The 24704-nt window shown below is 38.8% G+C and overlaps 1 protein-coding gene across 3 annotated transcripts in view; it reads left to right on the top strand.

Moving 5' to 3' along the window:
* LOC111159219 (protocadherin 19) overlaps nt 1-24704 on the top strand; it is a 115120-nt gene that overhangs the window by 52806 nt on the left and 37610 nt on the right. For 2 of the 3 annotated variants that reach the window (XM_022521663.1, XM_022521662.1), the window contains 2 exons: nt 9833-9891; nt 18988-19160. In XM_022521663.1, the coding sequence (XP_022377371.1) occupies nt 9833-9891; nt 18988-19160 (232 nt within the window). The remainder of the gene's footprint in view (nt 1-9832; nt 9892-18987; nt 19161-24704) is intronic. The other variant, XM_022521664.1, reaches the window with a different exon arrangement.

Raw genomic sequence — 24704 nt, 5'->3', positions numbered from 1 at the left:
TAGTTGTAAATGTGACACGGCTTCTTACTAGTAGAGGGCAAATCTCTTCACTTGTTCTGTCCTGCTGTTAGTGGAGTTAATAATATTTATTTAGCTCCTAATCGTAGCAGGAGGATTAACTAGTTAATGTTGGTTAAGGGGCAAAAAAGGAAGGAAGGAAGGAAAGAAAGAAGAAAGGAAGGAAGAAAGGAGGGAAGGAAGGAAGGAAAACAAAAGAAATGACAAGTTTTGTGTATTATGTCCTTTTCCAAATGCTAATTCTTTTTTCAGGATGGTATTAATAGTGGCATTTGCTCTACTGCAGTCATTAAGCACCTCATGGATGTCTTGCTACTCGGATGAGAAGCAAAATTCTTCCGTTCTGTGTCATTAAGCTCTGCAGAAAATGTACCTACCTTCAGCCCCAGTTTTCAACTTGGGTGTCTGTTTTCTGCCCATCTAAAGATATTGGTTTCCCTTATTCATTTCCCTTACGGCTTCTCTAAGGTTTAGTAATTTTTCTCTCTCCTGAAACCTTTTTTATTTACTGTTACCGGTGCAAAATGACTACTTTGTTTCAGCTGTGGGAGAAAACGATCCCTTTTTTTTTATAATAGCTTGTTAAACATTCTGGAATACTTTGTGATCTAAAGTTCCATATAAATGCAAGATGTTTCAGTAATTGTTCTGTTTGTGCATTGCATAACCACATTACAGATTTCTCATACTCTGACAATTTCAAGCTGCTGATAATATTAGCCACTTTGTGAGGTGTAATTATGGCTTTACTGTGCATGGTTGCCAGCACTCTTATGTCAGATAGTAGCCTTTTGATTAATCTCTGTTTTCAGATCAGGTCAAATTCTAACCTGCCCTTAGCTCACACCCTGCATAAAATGAGAAAGTATATTAAGATTTGGGAAGACAGGTAGGGGCTTTTAGAGAATGAAAGTAAACACTTCATTACTTTCTTGAATCCTCTTCCTGTTGCTTCTCACTTATTGTTCATAAAGCGATGCTAAAGTTTGAGCACTTTCTTTCCTCTGACACTGATTTGCTGCAATGCCTGTTGAAGTTGCTAGAAAATGGAGGCTACTGTAGCTTTCCTTCAGTGGTCAGGGCCCTTTATTTAAACTACAGACATAATTAGAGGGTTGCCAATGTTAGGCAACCATGGAGCCTCGTTCTGAGAAATACTTATTGTGCCTCATTAAATTCGAAATTAGTGCTTAAAAGATCAGAAATAAATAATCTGTTTACATTTTTTGTGACAGTAAATATAAGCAGATGCTGTGTATGCACATATCTGACCCTACACATTCTACCAAACTGAGATATGCCCCTGTTTGCTGTGGCAGTAATTGAAATAGCGGCACCAAAAGAGAACTGTGGAGAATTTCATTGACCACAAACAAGAAAATGGTCTATTGTATTGTATCTAATTAGAAAACATCAAGCTAACACATTCACAATTTCTAAGATTGTATATTACTTGACTGTTTTTGGTCAGCATGATTACATGTTACAAGCTCAAGCATCAGGCTGGTACCAGGGAAATGAGTTTAGTATGATATGCCAAAGGCTGTTACTCCTTCAATCTTAAATAAGCAACTCGGTTTTAAGTGATGTATAATATAAACAATGAGATTGGGGTTGGAGTTGGATTTGGGGGGTGTTGTTTTGGGCCACAGGCACAGGGCCACCCATTGTTTTCTCTCCAAACGTTTTAAGTCTTTTCAGCTGACAAGGCTCCTCAATAGAAATTATACTCTGCAGGAAGTTAGGGCTCCGTAGCAGCTAAATAACAGAGACTTGAAGCACTGATAAACTAGAATCTAGCAGAAAGGAGTAGACCAGTTCAGCTTCTGAGAGTGTGCTGGGCCTTCCCTAAGCCAGAAGGGGTCAAACATTGGCTGTATTCAGGAGAGGGCATATGTGAATCCCTGGGCCATTTCTTGTGGAAAGTCTTGTATTTGTTTCTTATTGTCAGTTGGGCCAGGTTTACCAAGTCATAGTTTCTGAAATTGGAGCTACCCCATAAAGTCATCACTAGTCATGTTAGGTTACCTTGTAAAGATGGTTGCCAATGCCTCAAAAGGACAGTTGAAATAGTCACCAAGGTCTAGGGATGAAAAGTGGCTTGTTCCTGGATCCCTTGGACTCTGTGACTAGGCTCTCCAGCTGGGACTGGAGAACTACCCTCAGTTAGCTTGTGCCAAATTTATCTTTGTCTAACTGCTAGACTATACTCTCCTGATTCACTCATGGAAAAGAACTGAGAAAGTCATGCTGAGGAAGACAGATGTAAAGCAGACTAATCACTTCCTTGATGCTACCACCGTGTGTTTGTTCTCTGTCTCAGTAGTTGGTAATGCCAAGAACAGTGCTCCTGGGAATTTTTCTTGCTGTCCTTGTTTTTGTGGCTTGTTCTAGCTGACTCAGTATTTAACATAGCTGTAGCACTTAACCTGTAGTGTTTGTTTTCTTGGCTCTTTAAGAGGGGAATAACAGTTGGCACCTGCTTGTAAAGTACTTTGATATTTGGGGATGAAAGGCACTCTGTGCCTGCAAAATAGCTTTAATGCGTTGTAGTTACATAGTTGGGGATGGTGATTGGACTCCAGGGTTTGTTCCGCTGGCAAATGTGATTGATAGCTCTTTGCTTCTCAGGGTGAATTTTGTTTATGTGGGATGAGATAGCATGGCTCACATGATTGGATTCTTCTTATTTACTCATAAGCTATTTTTAGTCATATTGAGGTCTTGTTGGTTTTGCATTTGTGCATAGACTAGGCATCAACTGGTTCCTGAAAGCTTTTTACAAGCAGATACTACTTTATAGTGCACTACACCCCACAGAACACTTAGAAAAAGATCCCAGAGCCTTATTTGGAAGGCTTTGCTCATCTATTTAATGGTATGGTGCTTAGCCTGGTCCTCCAGCAGGCTTTTGCCTTTGAATTGCACGGATGCCTGCAGAAAGCTGCTGTGTTTCTCAAGGAGGTCTTTGTAGTAAAACTGGCAACTGGGTTGCTCTTCTAAAGGCACAACTTTGGCCCAGTCAACAATGAAGGCAGAGAAAAGCACTTTCCCTAGGCTGCCTTTGTCATCTCTGGGTAGTGTGACCACATTGATGGGGCTAGTGAAATTTAGGAGTGAATGATGAAAGACTACTAAGAGGGGAACTCTTTCAGCTTGACTTGTTGGATGTTAGTTAACCACATGGCCTGTGTTTCCCTGTAGATAGCCCTGTTTTGAAAGCCACTGGAATCCTAGAATTCTCTTTCACATGTAGAAAAGTAGCTGCCACACTGTCAATCTGTGACTTAGAGGGCTGCAATCTGCCAGAGCCTTATCTCCTTACAGAAGTTTTATCTGCTTTGGTTTGGAAACACTATCTTGTGTCACTGTTGCCATTCCCAGAGATGTGGCAGGACTGATGGATTTAGATGGGCAGAAAGCACCAAAGTGTGTCAGCTTATCCCTGGCAGTTATATCCAGACTACTGTATATTTATAAGGTAATGGTTGGGAGTGAGGACAGAGAACAAATTGTAACTACAGAAGGCAGCATGGAGAATGGATGCTTTCTGAAGAAACAGGACCACTTGGCCTAATAGAATTGATCATCTGCTTTCATTGTGATAAGTAGCCTCATTATTAGCCCCAATGCATTTTATGAATAGTGGCTAAGGGTCTAGCATTGTGGCAGTGAGGACTGAAAAGAGAGCGTCCAGCCCAGCTGGAGGATGAACTGACATACTACACGTGAAATAATCATAGAACGTATGGAAACACATTGCACAGTCTGTACACAGTGCTGAGAAAATGCTAAGTAATGTGGCATGACCAGTGATGTAGATATATTAAAAATGAGGTACATTAGATATGGGAGAATTAGAGGACTGATATTGGATGATCACTCAACTAAAGATTTAATTTAGATTTAAGGCTGAATCCATCAAGAAACCCCCTGTAAAGAGTTCCTGAAACCCTTGGGAAGAGAAGTGCTGTAATGAAAACAGGGGGAGGAAGATTATCCACATAGCATTTTGCAGAATGGGCTGGAGTAAAAAGCAAACACAGATGAGGAAACAGTGACACAAGGTGAGGAAGGCCGTGGAAATGGAGCTAAAGGAACAGATACATGTACTCCTTTGAAAAACTTTAAGAATTTTATAACCCATTTGATAGGAGAGAGAGATTGCCTTTATTTATGATGTGAGTTTGTATGTGTAAGAAATATAAAGGCCAGATCGTCCTCTGTGAGTCACCTCCTCTCATCAAGCCATTATGGTGTTATTTAGCTCTATGAAGTAGCAATGTGATTCTCCAAGTTGTACTCTAGCAGCCCGTGTATAAGTATATATGTGTATCTGCAGGAGAGTATGTGCCACTCTTTCTTTGTGTGTGTAGGGTGTGTGTGTTTGTGTATAAATGTGTGTGTATGTATTTTTTATTTTTAAAATCTTTTTTGTCCGAATGGCTGACATTTTAACCATCCCTGGTAAGAAGTCCATTAGTTTGTGACCTCCTTGCAGGTGCAGCCTATGTCTTTTTTTTTTTTCTCTTTCATCTGCAGGGGTTGGTGCATGTTTATTAAATGGATGAAAGAATGAATGAGAGCCTTTTGTTTTAGAGTTCTAGAATTTTTGGAGCTTAAAGGGAACACTGACATCATTTGGGTTATTCTCTTCATTTTAAAGATAGCTAAATTAAGGCCTGAAGAGGGATAAGGTGATTTATTCAAGGTCATCAGTGAGTCAGTGACGAACATGGGGAGGGAATCCAGGTTATCCCACTATACTATATTGCTCACTGTAGTCAAAATGGATGTTTTTGACTGTTCATGGTGGGGGGGAGGGAGGGATGGAAGAGGGGAAGGAGGGAGGAGAGAGAGAGAGAATGAATGAATGAATGAATGAGAATTAGGCCTGAGATGTGTGTAGGCAAAATTCCTGGGACCGTACTTGGTTTGTTTTCCAGTTCAGGGTAAATATGGGCTATGGGCTTTCTAGTGATTGCAGCTTTAGGGATGGTGCTTTTTATTCCATCTTCACTAATTCCTGCTTCAGCTGCTGCTGTCTGAATGGATGAGTCTTTGCATATACATTCTAGCTGGAGGCATGTTGGCTTTTTTTTTTTATTTTTATTTTTTAATTTTTTTTTAAAGATTTTATTTATTTATTTGACAGAGAGATCACAAGTAGGGAGAGAGGCAGGCAGAGAGAGAGGAGGAAGCAGGCTCCCTGCCGAGCAGAGAACCCGATGCGGGGCTCGATCCCAGGACTCTGAGATCATGACCTGAGCCGAAGGCAGTGGCTTAACCCACTGAGCCACCCAGGTGCCCCTGTTGGCTTTATTTTTATATAGAATTTATATTTTCATTTTTATGTGTTGGAGATAGGAAGTAGGAAAAAGCCATTTGTCAATTCATTTCCTAAAAATGCCTTTGTGAAGGGTTGTCATTTGAACATCTAAAACAGAAACTGATTTTAGAAAAGATTATGGGTCTTTTCATCATTAATCCATAAGTACAATTATCATTAATAGACATCAGCAGTTAAAAAAAAAAGGGACAAGGGTTTTAAAATCACTTTACTGTTCATCTGATTTGTAATTCTAGTTTTCCTGTTTGTATTGCTAAAATGATTAAGAGTTAAAAATTAAAACAAAATAATTAGATAGCAGATTTCAATTTAGATATTTTTCATTTTGATGGTACTTCTAAAGTATATTTTAAAAAGGCTGTTCATTTTCAAATGAAAACCTTAAGGTTTGAGTATTCTCTGCTTTAATCTCAGTGTCTGCAACCTTTTGTAGCTTTGTGTAGTGACTGGGGATTTGTGCTATGGGCAAATATTCTAGTCCTGGGTATCTGCATTTATTGGTTTCTTTCTCCTTAGGGTTGAAGTCTCTCCTGGTGATAAATGTGGTGCTGAGAGAGTCACAGTCACTCTTCCAGAGACTAGGATAAAATTCAGTGAACTGTAAAAGTAATGCAAAATGACAATTAAAGTAGGACATTCGGGTACCTTGGGGGCCTGACAAAATGGAAGAATTGGACTTGTGATGTGCCAGACTTATTAACATAGAGACATAATAGCATACCACCTACCCAGAAGTCTTGTTGGAAACCTCACATATCCAGAAGGGAGCTCAGAATAGGAAGTAGTAGTCAAAGAAGGCTCGAAAGCAGGTAAAAAACCAAAAAACAAGAACCAAAACATTACACAAAAGTCTCTATATTAAAGATCACTTAATTTCCCTCTTAGAACAACAACATTTCAGCTCTCTGCCCAGACCTTACCTCTTATTTTCCAGACAAACAAAGTTTCTAAGAACACAGTAGAGTAGAAGGATCAAACTTGAAATGGAAGAGGAGCTGTTTTTGATATATTGATAGCACTGGGAAGTAATAATCCCGAGTGTTTGATAGCAAGGTGGTGAAGGACATATGTTAAAAATTAAAGGCAAGAACTCAAAAACCAGAGCACTTTGGGGTCAGTGAGTGTACTGGCAAAGCCTGCGTGGTACAGTGATTTATGTTCAGAAGGGCGCTCCTAAGTAACCAATAAACAAGGCAGAATGGTTAGGATTTTAAATCAAAGTTTTGGTCCTTGCAGAGGAAAGCCTTAAACTATCTAAAAAAAAAATCCCAGCTATCCAGAAGTACTTATTCTTCAGGTTTTCAGAGAATCAAGGTGTTACTAAACCTAAGCCAAGTGAGAGAAGTCTGTTCTCAATGATTTCCTAGGATAAACACTTCTAATTAAAGAAAGGATTTGGGAGAAATATATTAAATGGTGGGAAAGTGACTCTCATTTTCCATTCCGTTGAGGATGGAAATAAAAGTTTGCTCTAGACCCATTTTTTAATGTCAAAATTTGTTTTTTCAGAAGCAAATGTTGTTCTTGTCTCTTTACTGTGTTCCTGCGTTAACTTGGCTGTCTCATTAGAGATGGGGACATTTCCTAGTGAAATTAATGTGACATTTAGAGAAAATTTTCCCTCTCAAATGTTTCATGTTATTTGCCATTTAGAATACTTAGAGAGGGGATTGGAATAATGTCAAGCAAATTTTGATTAAATAAAGCTAACCAGGAGCCAATATTTTCATGCAAAAAAAGAAAAGCTCTTTTATTACTTCTTTAAAAAGTGTATTTCTGCCCTGGTGTTTTAGCCTGTATTGAGATGACCTTGACAAATAATCTGACAGAAGAGATGCTGTCCTCTAAACAGCTGGGCTTGCATTAGAAAACACAGCACACAGAAAACACACAGTCAAAGCCTGTGGTTGGTCTTTTGCTCAGGACAGTTCTCTCCTCCGGATGTAAGTGAGAAGTACCTGTGAAGCTTTAAGAAACACCAGTGCTGGGGCCCTACACCAGGCCAATTACCTCAGAATCTCCTGAAGTGGGACCTAGGCAATAGTTTTTTAAGAAAACCCCGAATTCCCTAGTTGATCCTAATGTGCATTAGGGTTGAGAACCACTAGCTTAAGACATGCAAACTATTCATTAAGAAAAGAAGTGTGGAAAAAATGTAACCTTTCAATGCACAAAAGTTGGGTTTGAGCACATACCTCGAATCAATATGAGCAAGAACAGTTGACATCAATATACACAGACCCATAATAGGCTCTCTATGGCCAATTAGCTCAGTTGTTTGGAATGTAGTATTAATGGGGTCAGAATAGTGTATGCTATCAATTAGAATAATTCTGTTTCATAGGTTGTTTCCATAACTACAATCAAGTGGCCTCACAAAGAGACCTGAGACCAATTACAAAAGTAAAAAGACAATGGATGACTCAACAGAGCCCCATCCACTATGGGAAAATTGGTTCTAGAAATCTACCTCATGACTAGTGCTTCATGTTCTGTAGAAAGCAGGGGATAAGGATTCCCACCATTTCCACCAAGAGTCATGATAAATTCAGTTGAACTTCCCATTTGGATTCATGTTCTTTTTTCCCCTATTTTATATGGGAAGAAAGTGAGGCATGCCAAAATTAGGTAATTTACCCAAGGCTGTCTAGTGGAACTAGTCATTGAACTCCTGAGTACTTAATTAGTTTCCTGTTTTAATTGGATAGCATGCTTTTTGGCAGGTGGAGACTTCCATTATTTAAATATATTAAATATATATTGTATTGACTATCATAAAAGAGCACACTTACCCAGCACAATTTTTGCCCATTATGTTGGTATAATAAATTAATTCAAGAAATGTTTGTTGGTTGACTGACTGATGGATTACCTCTTCCAGCAATGCTTCCAGCATTGTATTCCCAATGCAGCTTCAAGTTGGCCTTTTCTTCCTGTAATTGTATTTGCAAAAATTTCAGCATGCATTTTCTTATGAACGAATTAGAAATGAACTGACCCTTTTGATTTTTTACTCTCCCAATCCATTCCTTCCAACAGAACCAAAAATCACTTGTGGTTTACATTAAAGGGGATTTTTGTCCTCTAGATAAAAGCAGTGTGAGTGGATATTACAGAGCCCATCTTCAAATGAGGAGCATGTAGTGGGCATGAGCATGCCTAAGTAAGTACAAAACAATGGTGGGATTTAGTTTTCTTCATAATACTCTCTCCTCTTTTCTCCCACCTACCCACCACTGCCATCCCCACCTCCTCTAGATACTCAGGGTCCTTACCCTTACTGGTAGCTGTTTGGTGCTCATATGGTGGTTGGATTTGCTATCACCTATCCTGTTTTCTTTTCTACCAAACTCTTGAGTTCCTTGAAACCAATAGCCGCATCTAAGAGCCCCTCACAGTTAATGTCTGACAGGTAGTCACCTGAAAGCAACCTGTTCTTTAGTTAGCTAGATAGCTATTGTGTTTCCTTTTTTAGGCACTTTTAGTTGAAGTGACTTTGGGAGGGCCCCAGGGAATGGTGAGCATGGTGAGGATGTCTGGTAGGCTAGCAGGAGGATGGAGATGCATTTGGGCATTTTCCAGTATCTACAGTGGCTCAGTGAGAGTAGTACTTTAGTGTTGGGATAAGATTAATTTTACCAGGACTTGCAATTACTTCAACATCAACGTTTACCTGCATTCCCCTCTTCTAAGGCTGCCCCCTTTGGGTGCTCCTAAACGTTTTCCCGTTTCTTTCATCTGGCAGGTATTCTGCATTTGCTTTTGTAAAGCTGTTTCTCTTGCAGTCCTACTGTAACCAGATTAGGCAGTAGTGTTTTAATGATAGGAGCTGAGACAGGGTTTGCTTGCAGACTTCATGTTTCACATGAAAGGCTTTGGTACCCCCTGTGGACTGCCCTTCACCGGGTTTCAGGCATAATACTTGTTTGCCTTTATATCTGTGATAAAACTAAGGCCTTCCTGCATAACCAGTGCTGAGCAAAATGTCTTAAAGGGAAGTGCAGAGTTTAAATCCACAGGAGGGGATTACCTTGCCTGCATTTCCATAGCTATGGAATAAATATTTTAACATGTTAATTATCTGCAAATACCTTTGAACTTCCAGTCAATTTGATAGGCACAGAATTATATCCACTGGGAATGGGAAGCAATTAGTATCTGTAAAGATTGTGGGTCATGCTGTATCTTCCTCTAAGTGCTTGCATGGTCAGTAGCCATCCATATTCTAGGGGATGTTTGTGTCAATTTCATCTTGGTCTGCAGGTGAGAGCTGCCTCAGCAGAGCCCCCAGGGCTCTAAGGAGGCAGCAGGCATTCCTCAGGCTGTTACCCGACTACAGCCTTGGTTTCTGATTCATTCATTGCTTCTCACCAGGCAGAAAAATTCCCCCTAAGTAGGACAGTTTGGCTCTTTTCATGAACTGTCTATGTAACATTTTTAATCTTTTTTTTTTTCCTATTGCAGACTGAAAACTATTCCTTTGATTCCAACTACGTGAACAGCCGAGCCCATTTAATTAAAAGGTATGTTGGTTTGCTTGCCTGTTTCTACAACCAAGCTTCATTTAATATAAGAAGCAGACCAGATTAAACCTTTTAAATGATGCCTGTGTTTTTTTTTTAAGATTTTTAAAAATTTATTTGAGAGAGAGAGAGAGAGACAGAGAGCGACTCTCAAGCAGACTTCCTGCTGAGCAGGGTGGCTGACTTTGAGGCTGGATCTTATGACCCCAAGACCATGAGTGGAGCCAAAATTAAGGAGTCGGGTGCTTAACTGGCTGAGCTACCCAGGTGCCCCATGATGCCTTTGTTTTGGGATTTTACAACGAATGCCTATCTGCTTATTGTAAGAGATTTGAAAAATTCAGAAAAAACATTTTAAAAAATCACTGATAATTCCACTATGCCAAAATAATCACTGTTGGCATTTTACCATATTCCTTTACATCAAAAGGTATGCATAAACACAAATTTAAAAAAACTGGGGTCGTATTAAAATACGGTTTTATATGATGATTTTGAAATCTAATATTAGAAAACAGATACTTTCAAAATCATGTTGCTATGAAAATTCTTGTTGCTCCGCACTTAAATCAAGAGAGGCCTTAAAGCAGTTTCTCATGTGGAACTTTCAATGAATTTCAAGATTGCGGTTATTCCATCAATACTGGAATCATCTTAAAGCTATGTTAATGGCAGATTAACTAATTTCTTATCTTTTAAGAATTTTGTAGATGAGGGAGGAAAAGAATCTTTGCATGAATTCCATATTTCTTAAAATATTTGGAAGTGTTTCAAATACAGCATTCAAAATTAGGATATGTGTGATTGGTTGGTCATAACTCAGTTATCCACGGAGTTGCAGAGTACAGAGCTGAAGACTGCCAAGGAAGTTTCCATGTGGTGGGGCACCAAGGTTCAGGGAGCCCACTAAGGAGGGAGAACGAAACAAAATGGAGAATTGATTGTGCTGAAAAACCAGGACTGACTATTCAGTTGATGCCTTTATTATTGCTTCATGCAGATATCCTCTTGAATGGTCCAGGGGTTATTTGCAGCTAAAATTAAACTCTGAGCGTGTTTGTTAAAATAATATAAATAAAATAGAGAGGGAAGCAGGGTACGTTAGAGCTACAGTAGAGAAGATGTGAAAATGCTATTATTTTGCCGGCTCTGATCCCATAAATTTATATCGCCAGATGAATAGGATTTGAAGAATGAACTGGCTTGTTGAACAAGCCACTTTAATTAATATTTAATTTAATTCATGATGTGCAGTAACCCCTGAAAACATGCTAGGTTTATCTATATTGGTCTGGAATTGCTTGTGACCTTAAGTGATGATCGTTAATTATGGTTAATTAAAATGAATAGCCCAGCATTACCTGTCATAGCACAGTTTGAAATTTTTTCTGAGGATTTGGGAGGACTCCATTTTGAATATTTCCTTAGCTCACAGAATAAACTCAAAGGTAAGGAATTCAAAATTGTCTGACTGATTTGTTTTCATAGGAAAACAGCCCCTCTTTATGTGCACTGATTAGAGTAACTTCGCAGCAGGAATCTGCTTTATTTTCTGCTTTAAGACTGTTATTCCAAACCTTTTGGGAAGAATTCTGGTAAAAACAGTGACTTGATTTATCCTTTTTTAAAAAAAATATTTTATTTATTTATTTGAGAGAGAGAAAGAGAGAGAGAGAGAGCACGAGAGGGTGTAGGATCAGAGGGAGAAACAGGCTCCCTGCTGAGCAGGGAGTCTGATTGTGACTTGATCCTGGGACTCCAGGATCATGACCTGAACTGAAGGCAGTCATTTAACCAACTGAGCCACCCAGGCAGCCTGACTTGACTTATCTTCACAGGTCCCTTGGGCTAGCTCCGGGTACTTGGGGATCCTATGACCAGGTTAAACTGATAACATGAGCCTTATTTTCATAGCATGGCAGAAATCCTTCTCCTGGGGACCCTTCCTATCTTTGGTCAGCCCCGAATATACAATGCACAGACAGACTGATGAGATGAAAACTTAATGTTCAAACATTTAATTTTGGGGATATGTGTATTTCCACAGCAGCTTTGGGACTCAGGAGAAACCTCTTTGATTAATTACCTTATATGTTTTTGTTTACCACAAAATGCACAATCTGGACTTAATAGGCTTTTAGTGAAAAAGTCTCCTGATGTTGCCTGAAACCAAAAATAGTGACTTTTTACCAGGGGCCACTTTGATTAAGAGGAAACATCTGAAAGCTCAGGAACACATGCATTTCTGCCAGGTTCTGTTTTTGGAACTTTGAGGGCTTTGAAAAACCACAAAGGCCTTGGAATTTACGGGATCCATTGAGTTTAGACAAAGCACAATACCTGGAAAGATACAGGAAGTTTGGTGTGCTATGCTTTTCTGGGGACTAAGGTTTTTAAAATGTAAAATGTGTGGAAAATGTTAAGAGAGAGTGGTAACACCAGGTGATAAAAACCCTGCAAACTGTGTTCAAATAGCTCCCAGTAAGGTTTGAAAGGGGTTTCACTGTATGTGGTTTCTTGAGGATCCATTTACACACATGGAAAAATCTCCCAGCCAGGAAATTCTGAATCTTGTTATCAGTTTTAATTTTACTATCAAGTCCTGTCACTTTTTTAAAAAGATCTTATTTATTTATCTGAGGGAGAGAGAGAGAGAGAGAGTAGGAGCATAAGGAGGGGGAATCGCAGAGGGAGAAGTAGATTCTCTGCTAAGCAGGGAGCAGGAAGGGAAGAAGTGGGGCTGGATCTCAGGACCCCAAGTTCATGACCTGAGCCAAAGGCAGATGCTTAACTGACTGAGTCACCAAGGCACCCCTCAAGTCCTGTTTCTTTGAATCCAATTTCAGGAGAGTTTTGAGAACTTCTTTTCCTATCCATTTTTTCTTTTCCTCTCTTCACTTCCAACTTATCCACAGATGCTTCTTGGACCCTTCTTTTTGGCATTCTCCAGCAGTCGTTACCTGTCTTGTCCAGACAGTTTACACCCAGGCTTCTTTTTCTCTCGCTCGGGTAAGCCAACAGAAAGACAGAGAGCAAGGGGGTTTCCCTAAGCACAAATCAAAGTTGAGAAGGATAAAGTGTGGATCTTGAAGGGAAAAGGAAGATAGATGGCACATCATCTTTGCACCACGGAATCTGGTGTTATATTTCCGTATTTTCGTTTGTTTGTTTTCAGAACATCACCTGCAATCTGCAGGTTTACCCAAGGTTTATGTCAGGATTCCAGATTAACAAACCGAGACGGTTCAGAATTTTTTTCTGGATGTGCTTCCTTCCTGCTCTGTTTGTTTCCTTGGTATCTTCTCAGAGCAAGGAAAGCTGGCAGTTGCACTTTGCTCCTGCTGCAACACTCTCTTTCCTCATGCTTGGTTTCTGTGCTGCTGTTTGATATCTACACCTGCAGTGCTTCTGGAGCAATGACAAGCAGGGCATGAGGCTGGAGCACAAAGAAAATAAAGCAGGAAATGAACAAGATAGCATAGCAGTGTGGTGAGGAAAATGAACCTCGACTCCTAAAGCATACAGATTGCTTTCCTTTTCCACCCAGATTGTTCTGGGGGTTTTGCCGCACCTGGTATCACGCCTTGTCTATAACAAGGGCTGGTACGTGTTTCTTGAATGAATGGATGAACGAAGTTGAAGAAAATCTCAGCATTTTTCCAACGAGCGTGAGCACTAAAGTTCCCTGTGAACAGCAATTTCTGGGGCTCCTGGGTGGCTCTGGCATTAAGCGTCTGCCTTTGGCTCAGGTCATGACCCCAGGTTCTGGGATCCAGCCCCACACTGGGCTCCCTGCTCAGGCGAGAGTTTGCTTCTCTCTCTCCCACTCCCCTTGCTTGTGTTCCCTCTCTCACTATCTCTCTCTCTCTGTCAAATAAATAAAATCTTTTAAAAAACCCCAGCAATTTCTGACCTTTGATGTGCATTAGAATCACTTGGGAAGCTTGTTAAATGCAGTCTTTAGCTCCATTCCTAGAGAATCTCCAGTTTTCATAGGTTCCCAAGGCGATTGTGATGCAGGGAGGAGATCCAGGAACCACTGAAGAATCATCCTTATATTCTCTAAATATAGTTACAATACTCTTTACTTTTACTTCCTTCTCATTATTACTCTTAGATGGCATTCCTTGGGTATGTGGTGTCATCTATTAGGAAGATATGACCTGTTTCCTTTCAGATTATTCTAGCTTTTGGAAAGATTTCCAATATTTTAAATGATAAATACGGGTCAGAATTTGAATAAGGTTTATTCATGAAGCATTTTGTGAGTAACTCTTATGTTCAGAGTCTTGCTCTGGGTGTTTTCAAACAAATCTATCCCTTTGTTGGCCACCAGCATGGTCATAGAAACATTTGCATTTACAATACCATTGCAAATGGGTACCCCTAATTTATTGTCCCACAAAAGTTGGTTTACAAGTTTTTCATCTCCCGAGAGGTACACAGGTAATAAAACAAGTGAAATCAGCATTTTTTTATGCCTAGGATAAATTGTTATTTGTTTTGGGTGAGTAGCCATTTACCAGGCTGTTTCACAATTTGCAACATCTTGCTCATTGGGTCTTAAACTTTACCCAAATCCATTCATTAAGTCACTAAATGTCCTTACAAGACTAGAGTAAGTGGTACTTAGTTCATCACATGGACAAACTGATCTTTAAGTGGGTTAACTATTCTAGGGTTTGCAGGAGGGGAGTTAGATCTCTTACTTTCTTTTCTTTTTTTTTTTTTTTCCAGAGAATACATAGCTATCACTTTGGGAGTCTTTTAAAAAAATTTTACTAAGTTTTTAATTTTAATTCCAGTATAATTAACATAGTGTTATATTAGTTTCAAGTGTACAATAAAGTGATTCAGCAATACTATACACTACTCAGTGCTCATCGTTAAGTGTACTCTTAATCCCCATCACCTATTTCACCCCCCCCCCACCTCCCTTCTGGTAACTGTCAGATTGTTCTCTGTAGCTAAGAGTCTTTTTCTTGGGTCACTTCTCTCTCCCTCTCTCTCTTTCTTTGTTTTGTTTTTTAAAATTCCACATGTGAGTGAAATTGTATGGTGTTCATCTTTCTCTGACTGACCTGTTTCGCTTAGCATTATACTCTCTAGCTCCATCCATGCTGTTGAAGGTGGCAAGATTTCATTCCTTTCGTGGCTGAATAATGTTCCCTCATATATATACCACCTCTTCATTTTTTTTTCATTTTATTTTATTTTATTTCTTTTTAGTGTTCCAAAATTCATTGTTTATGCACCACACTATACCACCTCTTTTTTATCCATTCAACTACTGATGGATTGTTAGGCTGCTTCCAGAATTTGGCTATAATAAATAATGCTGCAATAAACATAGGGGTACATATAGCCTTTCAAATTAGTGTTTTTGTATTTTGGGGGTAAATACCTAGGAATGGGATTACTGGATGGTAGGTTTGTTGTATTTTTAATTTTTTAAGGAAACTCCATGTTATTTTTCACAGTGGCTGCACCAGTTTGCATTCCTACCAGCAGTGCATGAGGGTTCCTTTTTCTCCATATCCTAAGCAACACTTGTTATTTCTTGTGTTTTTTATTTTAGCCAAGAATACCTGACTTTTTACACTCACACTACCAGTTCCAAGTAGCCAATCCTTCACTATTTTATTATGTCTCTCATTTCTACCTAAAAAACAAAATCTCTGAGATAGTTTGTAGTATTTGGATGCATATAAAATGGGTGATCAAATTTTAAAAATGCAGATCTAAACCAATTGGGTGAACATAAATAGTGATCCTTGACATTCAAATCACAGCAATTAATATTATATTTATTGTGAGACTTTTGAGAAGCCAAGACAAAATGGTAAGTACACCAGAGTACATAGTTCTCATTTTTCAATAACGGAAGGATACACATTTGACAAAATTTCTTTTCCTGTTCCTGAAATCAAGGAGCAATTAACCTAGTGAACAGTGTCTGACTATAGTTTATGGAAGATAGAGAAACATTATTTAAATACAGATTTCCTGTATGAATCCTAGAAAAACACCACAGACATAATATTTAATTATAACTCAATGAAGACATTACCATATGGTGTAATGATCATATTAAACAATAACCATTTTTTGAGCTTTTGTATTTACCCAGTACTTCATGTGGGGTATCTCACTGAGTCCTCAAAATGGCCTTGCAAAGAAGGTTTTAGCAAATGCATTTTACAGACAAGGAACCTGAGGCTCAAAGACATTAGCTATCAGGCCCAAGGTCCAATCAACGAGGTGGCACAGTATGGATTGTCACTTGTCCTAATGACAGCACTCTTTCCACCATAGTCTGGAAATTCAGCATGCTGCAGGAATAGAGTTTTAAAGAACCTAAAGCAGTGGTTTACACCTGAGGATGATTTGGCAATATATGGAGACCCTTTTGGTCTGGGAGAAGCACTACTAGCATCTAATGGATAGAGGCCGGGGATGCTGCTGTACATTCTACAATGTGCAGGATGGTATCTGACAACAACAAATTATGCAGCCCAAAATGTCAATAGTGCCAAGGTTGAGAAACCTTGGTCTAAGGGATGGCAAATTGCATTGTCCTCATATTCCTCTTCAACATATGTCTCAAGCCTATTTTGGCAACTGCTGAAATGCGCTCAATTCAGGGTTGATGTCTCTGGCTTAGAGCAACAATTTTGCGTTGTAGATTGAAGAAATTTTCATGTGCTCCAGGTACCAGAAATGCAGGTCAAAAAATTAATTTTGTTTTCAAAGTATACAAACCAGGTAGGTCATTTCCTTTCTTCTGAAATGCAGGAGTCCATGTGGGCAGGACCAAATACTATTTTTTCTAAAAGACAAACTTTGAATCTGTTCAAGCTCTGGCGTTAGTATTTACAGGACACCACCACATCTGTGCCATAAAGCTAGAAATGGCTACACACTCTACATCGTTAAGCCTGCATTTCCAATTGGTCTTCTTGACCATAAAAGAATTTTTTTTAAGATTTTTATTTATTTATTTGACAGAGAGAGATCACAAGTAGACGGAGAGGCAGGCAGAGAGAGAGAGAGAGGGAAGCAGGCTCCCCGCTGAGCAGAGAGCCCGACGCAGGACTCGATCCCAGGACCCTGAGATCATGACCTGAGCCGAAGGCAGCGGTTTCACCCACTGAGCCACCCAGGCGCCCCCGACCATAAAAGAATTTTAAGATGATTGGTTTTTTTAATAGAACTACATGCTGGTGGGTCCACAGGGCTGAGGAGCTGCATGACATAATTTGGAGAAGCTGAGTGAGTTGGCTTATTGAATGATTTTAGTTTTAATACAGGTGATGCTCAGTGATCCTTTCTGAAAATAATTAGCAAACAGGTCAATGCTTTACTTGCTTCTGCTCTTCATTTTCTTATAATTATGGCTTTCCAGTTAGTGCCCTTTTGATCCTTTCTTTTTCATATTCAGAGCAGCAAGCATTCTACATCTAGGTTGGTCATATGTTAAAAATCTGCAGTGATTCCTTTTGACCAATGTGGTGAGTGACAGTGTATCTACTGTGTCCATGGCATAGTTCTTCATCATGTGTACTGAATGTTCTTACCGAAGCCTCAATGAGTGAGGCCTGTGGATGTACAAGGTTGAGCACATCAAAAGAGTTTGCACTATTCTCTTCACAGGCTCCCTTTTCACAGGTATAGTAGGTCCGTTGGGACTTGTCCTAATTCACAAGCATGACACTCTCCGTTGTTGAGACAACACATTTTCTTGAGTCTGTCTTTGCTGCTTCCTCACTGATTGGGGAATGGATTCATCATTCACTAGGTATTTCAGATTCATAATTTATGGATTATGTTGCACATCTGTTGCATACTGTTGCACATCTACGGATTCTGTCAGGACATACAAAGTATTAGAAATTGCAGGTAGGGCCTCTATGGATGTACCTTAGGTATTATCCTCTATTTTTTTTTAAGGTTCTTGGATTGTATGTTTAGGGCATTGTATGGTGGATTGATTTAATAAATACAAGAAAAATTGGCCCATAAACTCCTCAGCTGCAAGTTTTCATATTCTTAGCATAACTACACCCACAGTTTTATTAGAACTCACTCTCTGGTTCTCACTTTTGTCTTACTGTGCGTGCATCGAGGCTTCTCTTCTCAGCTCTTTCCTCTTCCTGTTTTCTTTGAAACTGTCTCTCTGACTTTCTCAGTTAAAATTGATCTGAGTTCTCTGATCCTGATACTGCTTTCTATTTTAATTGCATTACCTCAATTTCTGCCACTTCAATTGCAGGGGATTAGTAGACATCTTTGGAAAAGCAGTATACATAGTGGTTAAGGGTCCAGGCTCTGGAGCTAGGCTGCTTGGGTTTGGTCTTAGATCTGTTGCATTTTTATCAGCTGTATGAACTTGGGCGAGTTACATAACTTCCGTGTGCTTCTGTTTTTCTCATCTGTAAATGGAAATATTTGTGGTACCTTTCTCTTACATAGTTGTGGTGATTAAAAAAAGTTAATTCATGTCAAGCACTTAGAATAGTGCCTTATGTATAGTAATTGCTCAGTAAACATTAGCTATTACTTTAATTATATAAGAAGAGGGAAAACCTTTTGAAATGGTGATATTCTTTGCAGGTGGTTGTTTCAGATTTTACCTTCTTCCACCATGCCTGTAGTAATGTTGAAGATAATGGAATGAAAGTATTAGCTACATCAACATCCAATAGTGGGAACCTCTCTGCAGCATTAAGTTCCATTATCTTTATTTTTTTTTAGATTTATTTATTTATTTATTTACTTGAGAGAGAGGCAGAGGGAGAGGGAGAGAGAGAATTCCAAGCAAATTCCCCACTGAGCACGGAGCCTGATGTGATGCAGGGCTCGATTTCACAACCCGTAAGATCATGACCTGAGCCAAAATCACAAGTTGGACAGTCAATCAACTGAACCACCCAGATGTCCCAAGTTCCATTATCTCTAAACAGAAATTCCTCTTCTTTCTACTCTTTTGGGCAATCTAGTCATGTTGGCCTCACCAGAGAGCTGACATCATCCTGGCTCTGAAAGATTTTAAAAATTAGATCACAGTTGTTAATTCTCATTCTTTCTTCAACCCAGCAGCTCTACCTTCAAGGACTTAGAGGGCAACAGCCTGAAGGACAGTGGTCATGAAGAGAGCGACCAGACTGACAGTGAGCATGATGTCCAGCGGAGCCTGTATTGTGATACTGCTGTCAACGACATGCTGAACACCAGCGTGACCTCCATGGGATCTCAGATGCCTGACCATGGTAAGGGCTGGTTGGATGTAAGTCACAGCCATAGATCACAGAGAACCCAGAATGTTTGTAAGTATACTGTACTACTTTACTGTAATGAGTGTGTTGTCAAGGTGGGCACTGTGCTCATGCCTGAAGAGCATCTACAGAGTTGTGAGATGTCCTGACATCAGACCAGATTCTTCTTTATCCTCCCTGAGTGGATCCCCTAGGTTTGTATAATGTTCAGGCATTTTAAAAGCTGACTACATATACATATTGCATACATTCTCTTCAATAATAACTGCACTGAGCACATAGAAAATGAGCAGATGCCTTCTCACCAGGAGTAAATGCCTCTTTCTGCTTTAGTACATGAAATTTAACTGATCAGTCGAGTTGCACAGAACATAGCACTAATGAGACCAAAGGGGTGGGCTTTATTTCCGTATTAAGCTAGTTAACTTTACTCAGAGAGAGACTCTGTTCTCCGACCACAAATTGTATGCCCTTTACTGAAGAAAGTACCAAACTTCCAATTTTGTCTGTGGGGCTGCTATGCCAAATCCCTCTAGCTTCCATACACATGCCTGCCATTGATCATAGGAGAGACCGGTGTAAGAAAACATGGCTGACTTCAAGCAACATTCTGGGCATATGAAAAACACCTCAGAACAAAGCTCAGGACTGGCTTTCTCATATATGAAGACAAGTCTGTTTTTGTGAATGCAGCCACACATGCTTTAGCAAGAGGAGCTATTTAAAACCATGCTGGGCATAAACCAGGGTATAAAAACGTTAGCAGAGTTCTTCTAAGGCAGAGTGTTCAGATGGACTTGTGCACAAATGTCATTTTCAATGTTTTACTGATGCAAACATGCTGGGAAAACAGCCTGTCTTTTTCAATTAAGAACTATGAATTCAGCTTGGTGTTTAGGCTCAGTGAAGCTTCAGAATGCGTGGCTATGTCTTGAGAGAAGCTAGACGCAAGCTCAGCTGGAAGCCCCACTGCTAAAAGACTTAAAGAGGAGAAAACAAAATACGGTGATTATGTGCTGGTCTTCAGCTGTTTCATTTCACTGTAAACATCATTAAATGCTTTTGTTTTGGTCTTATAAATGAATCCAAAGGGGGAAAAATTGCACAATTCAAAAAAGGAAATGTTTTTCATGGAAAAAAAAGTTTGTCGCTGTAGATTCTGTTAAACGGCCTAAAATCCATCCCCTCCCCAGACAGCTCAAGTGTCAAAGTCTATAATATATAGAGGTCATTACTAATTATGCATTGCTTTCTTCCCTAATTGGCAAGTGGTGACATCCATGGAGATAATATACTTCCTGGGCAACCTTACTAAGACTAAAGATGAGAAAACTGAACATTTATATAACTGAAACAGAGACTGTTTAATTCTCAGAGGATTAGTAGTGGGTCACAGGGTACAGACCGGTATGTATCACTTACTAGCCTTGTATCTCAAAAAAGTGCTCTTTCATTTATATCAGAAAGGGTTTTAGTTAGATGCTTTTTAAAATGAAGTGAATCCAGGAAAGGAAATGGTCATAATTGATTCTCACTTTATGCCTGGCTAGAATAACTCTGTTTTAATTTTTGTCGCATTTTTCTAGAAAACAGTATCAGTGGACTATGCTTAATTTTTCTGAGGGAGTGTTTCTTACAAAATTAACAGATGCATAAAATTATCTCTATTTTGAAAATCCTGATATTCCCTATCAATCATGGGTCTCTATACATGCAAAGAAAAATGCTGTGCTAATATCCAAGTTAGAAAACACAGAAATCTACAGACATGAAATCCAAGGTAAGCCAACACAAGGGCACTTGGGTTTGAGATGCCCATCACAGCATCAATGAACCAAAGACTCCAGGGACTATTTTTCCCCCCTCAAAGAATCTTTGAGACTTTCAGTGCAGGTCTGAGTCCAGAGAAGATTCCATTTTCCCTCGTGATCTTTCCAAATTGGTAGTCCCCAGAAGAAACAGTACCATATTGCCCTGGAATTAATATACCTAGAACTATTCTTGTTAGAATGGTTATGAGATCAGGTCTATGTGGTTAATTGGCTCAGTGATTGTCTTTCAACTACTCTGCCTCAGGATAAAATGAGAAGTACTATGTGAATCCTAGTTTGAGATAGTAAAATGCTATAAAATGTTAATTGTTGAAATTGTTGCTGTTGTTTGAGGTAGCAATAACTGAGGTGACACAATTTATGTGCCCAGCCTAGAGCCAATTTGGGATATAACAGTTAAATACTATTACGGAAACCTCACAAGTACTGGGAACTCATAAGGTAGAGCCTGAGATGTAAGCATGACAAAGGTTAATGACTCAACCAAGCGAAAGTGAAAGAAAGCAAACTCAAGGGTTGGCTTAAGATTTAGCCACTGCTGGAATGATGGAAAAAAATTAAGATATATACATGCAAACTGAATACTGAGAAAAAAATATGAAATTGTTGCCAAAATGGAACAGCAAAAAGTGTGTGTACATGCATGTGTGTAATCATCACCTTCTATATAGGAGAGTCTTAGAATAATGCCACACGTTTGCTTTAGAAAACTCTCATTATTATACAATCTACAATCTACAATCTATATACATATATACATATACATTATTACAAATGAACTGGCTGAGCTGAATTTCCTTGTTGCCAGGTGATTGAATTACACATTCATTTATCATTTGAGTGCCCTTGAATTAATATGTTTCAGCTTGTCCCCAGTAATTCAGCTCTTATTGTCATGGCTTCCCAGAAAAGAAGGTGATGAAGAATTCTTTATCCTGCACTTTCTACTTACATATAGCACTTTTTGGAATGTTATCTCTCTGTAGCTCTCAGAGTGCCTTGAGAACAAGGAAGTGTTGTCATTCAGCATATTTTATCACCTGATTTGTTCTTGAGGTGATTTGGTGCTGAGCTTAAATCCTTTAACCAATGCCTTCTCTTCCTGAATTTGCCTTATTTGGTAAAATTACCAACTTCTGGCAAGGCCAAGAATTTTGCCTTATGCAACTGCAACAGACAGTCTCCAAGAAGAGTAACTGACCATTAGAGAGGTAGAGGTGCCAGAGATTCATGGGTTTGTTGCACAGTTAGGGATATCACTGAGTTTGAATCTCTTCCTCTCAGTTATTTCTGGGTTGAGTAGTGCTGGGGTTAATAGCTTCCTTCTCTTCCATGCTTCTTTGCATGACCATTTGTGATGACTTGGATATACCATTATGTTTACTTAAATATGTAGTCCTTTTGGGAATCATATCCTAGAACTATACATACTAGTCCTGAGCTCAACTAATTTGTTTCAAATCATACACGTTGTCTCTTTATGATTTTAATTATTGATTATAAATCCATCAACTGAAAAGATGACTCTAATTGCACTAATGTGGATCTAGTTTGGAGTTCACGACAACACTGATTTGGTTTGTCTCCCATGCTAATTGATACCACATGGAAACAACATACAGAAACTCAAAATAACAGCTATTTGCTTTCGCATCCAAATGCATCCAAACACAATGTAATGATTGCTTTATTTCTGGAAATATAAATCCTTTTGGATTTTACTAAACTTGTTTATTTGGTAGTTTATCACCTGAATATCATTTAACACGTTTGTTGTGTAAAACATGGATTGAAAGAACTTGATCTGTGCCTAATACAACTGCTATTACAAGTTAACCATGAAAATGTTCTGTAGGTTTCACACTATGCATATTCTAGTTTCAATCACAGGTATATTAAGATGTTTACACTTCCAGCAGTCTGTCAGCAATGTGTAATTTTATTTCCTCTAGACTTTTAATGAAATTATGATTTAGTGACTAAACATCCTTTGCTTATCCTCTTACCTATCTCCCTGACTCACCTCTCATCTCACTAAATTTCCAAACACTCATTTCAATTAGTCTCTTGGCAAAACAGGGTGTTCTCAATGGAGAATATTTTGTGACATTGCAAAGCAGTGTGCTGCTGGTCTCCAGAAATGGTAGCAGGGACCAGATGTTCATAGAGTAATCGAAAATTCCATTTTATCAGAATAGCATTTGCTGTCAAAAACTTTTATCTTTACTTCAACAAAGAGGTTGATTAGATCCCCCTGGACCTGAATTAGCATCTTTGAAGCTAGATATACTGTTTTGCAATTCATGTGGTTCGTTATCCCCTGGTTGCTCACATAGAATCTTTTAAAAATGTCTTCAGCCTCATGCATATATATACACAGTGAAATGTTTAATTACTTGAACAATGGAATGTATATGCGTATAGCAAATCTATATATGTGATGTTCAGCTGTTTTCATCTATCTCAGGTATACAGTATTCTAATGCCAGGTAGGAACAATCCATGAGTAGATATGTATCTTTCACCTGTTCATTCAAACAGTAATTTTGAGTGCTCACTGTGTGCCTGTCTCTGGGAATTGAATGTGTCAGTTACTGTTATTATTGACTGTGAAAGTTCTCATCTCTTTAGCTTTGCTTATATCTGGGGTTTACTGAATTGACCAAGGTCAGCTCAATGATGAAATGAATAACTCTTTATGATTTTAGAAATCATTATAAGAATAGAGCCTGGTACTATTAAAAACCTTATTAATGTTGTGTCAACAAGGCGAAAGAAATAATAAAAGAAGACTTATAATCAAGATCTTATTTTTAATAAGAATATCATGAAAGACTCTTCCTTGATGCCCTAATTTGAACAATGTCACAGAGGTAATCATTTTGCTTTTAAACCTATCAGCTCTGAGGCCGAACTTCTTGCTTACTTTTAGTTAATTTCATTATAACATGATAGGTTTAATCTCTGACATGTCCAGTTACCTTGTTGGTTTAGAGGCACTCAGTGGTACTCAATGCTCGGTCTTCCTTTTCCTCTGATGTTGGAACTTTTATCCAGTCTCAGTCTCAGCAGTGGCTGGGCAGGTGGGAATAGAGGGACAGGTGGATGCTTTTGTTTATTTCAACTACATTGCTGCACCAGATAATTGGACTCCTTTCAAAGCGTTATTTACATTTTACTGGCAAGACAGTTGCTGGAATAAAAAGTTGTCCTTAACTAATGGAAACATCCATGTTGTTAGCAGTTGTTTGCTACCATTATTTTGGCATGGGCCTTTTGGTCAGAGAATTCTTTTAGGACAGTTGTCTTCATCTGCTTTGAAATAGGAACACTGTGCCCCCCACTTTTAAAAGAAAAATAAGATGTTTTCCTGATCCACTTGGAGCTTTTAGTTGTCTCATATTCAATGTCTATTTTAAAATTGATTATAATTACCTGTGGAAAGGGATTCATTATTCATCAAGAAAATAGATGTCAGGGGCTTTCTTGACTGGTTGACACTAAGAATTTCTGTATTTTTAAGCACTTAGAAAGCACTGGAGGATGGAAATTATATAAAGGGAGCACACTGGATAATTAAGAATTTTATTCTCTAGGAGTTTATGAACCAGTAGCACAAATAGTCTGGTATGGAATAGACCTCACAGGATCAGTGAAGAAATTAATCAAGATTATTTGAACTGGAAAGCAAAATACATTTCAAAGG

Source organism: Enhydra lutris, unplaced genomic scaffold (assembly GCF_002288905.1).
Source record: "Enhydra lutris kenyoni isolate GAN:26980312 unplaced genomic scaffold, ASM228890v2 scaffoldscaffold67, whole genome shotgun sequence".
NCBI lineage: Eukaryota > Metazoa > Chordata > Mammalia > Carnivora > Mustelidae > Enhydra > Enhydra lutris.
This window is presented reverse-complemented; position numbering and strand designations above follow the sequence as displayed.